This window comes from Chrysochloris asiatica, unplaced genomic scaffold (assembly GCF_000296735.1).
Source record: "Chrysochloris asiatica unplaced genomic scaffold, ChrAsi1.0 scaffold00076, whole genome shotgun sequence".
Taxonomy (NCBI): Eukaryota; Metazoa; Chordata; class Mammalia; order Afrosoricida; family Chrysochloridae; genus Chrysochloris; species Chrysochloris asiatica.
This window is the reverse complement of record NW_006408594.1, coordinates 2902205-2907376: the sequence shown is the minus strand read 5'-3', so window position 1 is coordinate 2907376 and position 5172 is coordinate 2902205. Positions and strand designations below refer to the sequence as shown.

Sequence of the window (5172 nt, the reverse complement as noted above, 5' to 3'; positions counted from 1 at the left end):
CCCCCCCAAGGAGAAAGGCTGCAACAATGGGCTCAGACATAACAACTGTGAGGATGGTGCAGGACTGGACACTGTTTTGTTCTGTTGTGCACAGGGTCACCATGAGTTGGAACTGACTCCGTGGCATCTAATAATAACATACATACTTGTTGTTGTTGTTAAGTGCTGTTGAGTTGGTTCCAACCCATAGCAACCCTGTATAGGGTTTCTGAGGAGCAGCTGGTGGGTTTGATCCACCAACTTTGTGGTTCAAACCGACTTTTCAGTCCAGCTTATTAACCCACAGTGCCACACCAGGACTCCAACAATACATATACTAGGGCTTAAAATTTACCACCTGGAGTACTTTTCTGAAAAAATTACTTGAGTAGGAACTCCAGCAAAACAAAAGTACAGTAAAGAAGATGCCTTGAAATTCAAGAAACTATAGTGAACAAGGAACTAAGAATCTTTATCATCTAAATAATTACTGATACATGTTTTCAAATTTTAATAACAAAAATATTTCATTTCAAATTTTAGAGGCGATGATAGCTAACTAAAACAGATTGCTCTCCTCGCCTCTAGCACTGGTTGCTATTGTTGTTGTTAAGTACCACTGAGTCAGTTCTGACGTATAACAATCCTGTATAGGACTTCCGAGGAGCAGCTGAAGGGTTTGAACCATTGACCTGTGGCTAGCAGTCCAGTGCTTATCCTACAGTGCCACAACAGGATACTCTAATAGTGGTAACAGTGGGTAATGCAATTGGCAAGGTAGACTGTGACTGGCTTTACAAATTAGATCTTCCCTTTCCTCTGACCGTGATAGTACCTGGTGTGGCACTGCGGGTTAATGCGCTTCACTGTAAGATTGGTTTGAACCACAAGGCCAGTGGTTTAAACTGCTCCTGGGAAACCCTGTACAGGACTGCTCTGAGTCAGAAATGACTTGATGGCACTTAACAACAACACAATACCTCACTTCCTTACTGCTTGTTTGTGACTACCCCAGTTGCTCTCTTGAATTTCAAATTTCCCATTTCAGTGATGTTTCTCAGTCTGTACCTTTAAACATCACTCTCTATTGCTGACCACCTTTTCTTTATGAAAGTTTCATTTTACTTGTTTTCCACTTGGTTCCCTTTTCCTAAACGTGGGTATACCCCAAAGTTATGTTCTCAGTTCTCCTCCCTTGTTGTTGTTGTTGTTAAGTACCATGGAGTCGGTTCCGACTGTGACCCTGCACAGGGTTTCTGAGGCTGTAAATCTTTACGGGAGCAGAACACCTCTTCTTTCTCCCATGGAACTGCTGGTAATTTCAAACTGCTGACCTTGAGATTGGCAGCCCGACTTGTAACCACTACGCTACCAGAGCTCCTTTATTTCCTGGTAAACTCTCTTCCTCCTTTGGCTACTTCATCCATTCCTGTAATGTACCTTTTCTCAAACTGAGTTCAACATTCCAACTGCCATCTGGATGTCCTTCTACACCTCAAATTTAACATATTCCAACAAAATACCACCTTTTCTCTGAAACATGAACTTCTCAATTCAGTCATGATTAGTATCAGTCATGATTCTCTCGGTATCAATCTAGAAAAGAACCTGAGTCTACAAAGTAAAATAAATAGGTTATAAATAAAACAAATAAATAAGAAGGTTACAAAGTATTTTCGGTATCAATGAAGATAATCTTTCCTCCTTGGTAGCCATCTGCTCCTGGAAGTTGAGCTGTCACTAGGGAGCAATAAAAAATTAATCAATATTAATAAAAGTGAAAAAACTCTGTGCAAATGAATATAAATTAACATGGAATTTATGCTTGTTGCTTCTGTTTAATAAATTTATCAATCATGATTCTCTAGTTCCTAAGCAGCATGCTATATTATCATATTACTAATGGTGAAGATTCGTGGTGAAATTTTAAGTATCCTGCCAGCATAGTAGTAATTTAATAAAGGATTTTAATATCTTTCACAATGAGATATTTAGCCGATGAAAAATGTATGAATAGCAACAGAATATTGTCAAATATAGTGCCAGAAGATGAAAACATTATGAATAGCACCAGGATATATTGTCAGCTATAGTACCAGAAGATGACCTCCTTATGGTGGAAGACACTCAAATATGACTGAGGATATTTGATATAAATATATACCTCCTCAAAGTATGGTTAAGCATGATGATGTGAATTTCATTTGCTTCATTTGCTGATCAAGAACAACTTAAAATGAGGAGAAACAGCTGCTAACATCCATTAATAATCGGAACGTGGAATGTACAAAGTATGAATCTAGGAAAACTAGAAGTTATCAAACATGAAAAGCATAACGATAGCTAGCTATCCTAGGCATTAATGAGATGAAATGGATGGGTATTGGACATTTTGAATTTGACAATCATATGGTTTACTATGCCAGGAATGACAAATTCAAGACGAACGGCATAGCATTCATCATCAAAAAGAATATTTCAAGACACTTGAAGTACAACTCTGTCTGTAATCAAGCATACAATCAAGATGTATTGATAATTACTGGTGATTGGAATGCAAAGGTCAGAAACAAAGAGGAAAAATCAGTAGTTGGAAAATAAAGTCTTGATGATAGAAATGATGCAGGAGATCTCATGACAGATGTTGGAAGACCAATGACTTATTCATTGCAAATCCTTTTCTTAAGCACCATAAAAGATGACTATACACATGGACGTCACAGGAAGGAATGTAGAGAAATAAAATTGAGTACATTTGTGAGAAGTGACAGTGGAAAAGTTCAATATCATCAGCCAAAACAAGGCCAGGGGCTGACTGTGGAACAAATCATCAATTGCTCATATGCAAGTTCAGGCTGAAGCTGAACAAGTTAAAAGATGTCCACAAGAGCCAAAATATGACCATGCACAAATTCCACCTGAATTTAGAGATTATTTCAAGAACAGATTTGAAGCATTAGACAACAATGACTGAAGACTAGAGAGCTGTGGAGTGACATTAAGAACATAACACAGGAAAAAAGCCAAAGGTCATTAAAAAGACAGGAAAAAAGGAAAAGACAAAAATGGATGTAGAACAGACTCTGAAACATGCTCTTGAGTATAAAGAAACTAAAGCAACTGGAAGAAACGAGGAAGTAAAAGAGCTAAACAGAAAACTTCAAAGGGCAACTCCAGAGGACAACATCAAGTATTGTAATGAAATGTGCAAAAGATCTTGAGTTAGAAAACCTAAAGGGGAGAAAATTCTCAGCATTTCTGAAGCTGAAAAAACTGAAGAAAAATTCAAGCCTCAACTTGCAATGTTGAATAATTCCATGATCAAAATATTGAATGATGCAGAAAGCATCAAAAGAAGATGGAATGTATACACAGTCACTGTAAAAAAAAAAAGAAATGGTTGATGTTCAATCATTTCAAGAGGTAGCATATGATCAAGAACCAATGATATTGAAGGAAGAAATCCAAGCTGCACAGAATGCATTGGCAAAAAACAAGAATATGGGAATTGACAGAATGCAAATAGAAATATCTAAACAAACTGATGCAGCACTGGAGGCAATTACTCATCTATGCCAAGAAATTTGGAAGACAGCTACCTAGCCAGACAAATGGAAAGATCCATATCTGTGCCCATTCCAAAGGCAGATTGCCCAACAGAATGCAATACTCATCAAACAGTATCATTTATATCACATGTAAGTAAAATCTTAATGAAGGTGATTTAAAAATGACTGTAACAGTACATTGACAGGGAATTTCCAGAAATTCAAGTCAGATTCAGAATAAGACATGGAGCTAGGGATAGACAGCATTGCTGATGTCAGATGGATATTGGTTGAAAGCAGAGAATACCAGAAAGATAATTATTTGTGCTTTATTGACTATGCAAAGGCTTTCTATTGTGTGGACCATAATACGGTATGGATAACATTGAGAAGAATGGATATCCTAGAACACTTCAGGGCGCTCATGAGGAACTTGTACACAGAATAAGAAGCAGTGGTTCAAAAAGAACAAAGGATACTGAATGGTTTTAAACCAGCACCGGGGCTGCATTTTTTCACCAAGTTTTTTCAATTTGTATGCTGAGCAGGTAATCTTTAAAGAATTCAAGAGCAAAGCTATCAGTTTGAGGACTAAGGTGCACCTGACCCAAGCCATGGTATTTTCAATAGTCTCATATGAATGTTAAAGTTGGACAGTGAATAAGGAAGACCATAGAAGAATTGATGCCTTTGAGTTTGGAAGAATACAGCCAGAATGTTCCACAGAAACGAGGATGGTGAGATTTGGTTTCTCATACTTTGGACATATTATCAGGAGTGACCAGTCCTGGAGAAGGACATTATGCTTATTAAATTGGGGGGGGGGGTGGTGTCAGTGAAAGAGGAAGTTTCCAACAAGATAGAGTGGCACAGTGGCATTAGCAGAATTAATTGTTAAGAATAACAATTATTAGGATGGTTATACTAGGTACACGACTGGGCAGGGTTTTGTTCTGTTGTGCATAAAGTCACTATGAGTCGGAACTGACTCAATGGCATCTAACAACAACAGCATAATATTCATGAAAGTTCTCCCAAAGAATGGAAGTAGAATTTTAACACTACTGCCTATAAGAAATAATCAAAAATATAATTTATACTTTTCAAGTCATTTAAGTTATTTTTTAGTACATGTTAAATTTAAAATATGTATTGATTTTACTAAGGAATTACTTTGTACCAGGTATATATGTGCATTATTTCATTCACTTTTCAAAACAACTCTAAAGTTTGGCATTATTATGAGGGTGAGTCAAAAATTAGCTGCTCTCTGGTTATATTAAAATACTTGTTCACATCCACGACTGATGACAACATTGAATATGCACATGAAATGGTTCTGTCGAATAGAAGAATTACAGTGGATTATATGGCAAATCATTTGCAAATCAGCCTCTACTCTGTCTATGAAGTAATCCATGATAGATTTGGGTTTCAAAAAGTTTGTGTGAGATGGGTACTGAAACAACTCATGGAAGAGACTAAACAGAAGCATTTGGACATCTGCAAATAAAATTTGGACCAATACTAGAAGGGAGGAATTAGTAGGAAGAAGGTTCAGCAATCAACAGTGCTTGTTACATTACTTCACTGAAGAGCTGAACCCTAAACTTCAGATTAGACCCAGAGGACTGCTATCCAAGGG

At 37.1% G+C, this 5172-nt stretch overlaps 1 protein-coding gene across 1 annotated transcript in view; it reads right to left on the bottom strand.

Annotated features, from left to right (window-relative positions):
- DMC1 (DNA meiotic recombinase 1) overlaps positions 1 to 5172 on the bottom strand; it is a 108330-nt gene that overhangs the window by 85468 nt on the left and 17690 nt on the right. Inside the window, exon 7 of the mRNA XM_006865267.1 lies at positions 1647 to 1719. Coding sequence (XP_006865329.1) covers positions 1647 to 1719 — 73 coding nt within the window. The remainder of the gene's footprint in view (positions 1 to 1646; positions 1720 to 5172) is intronic.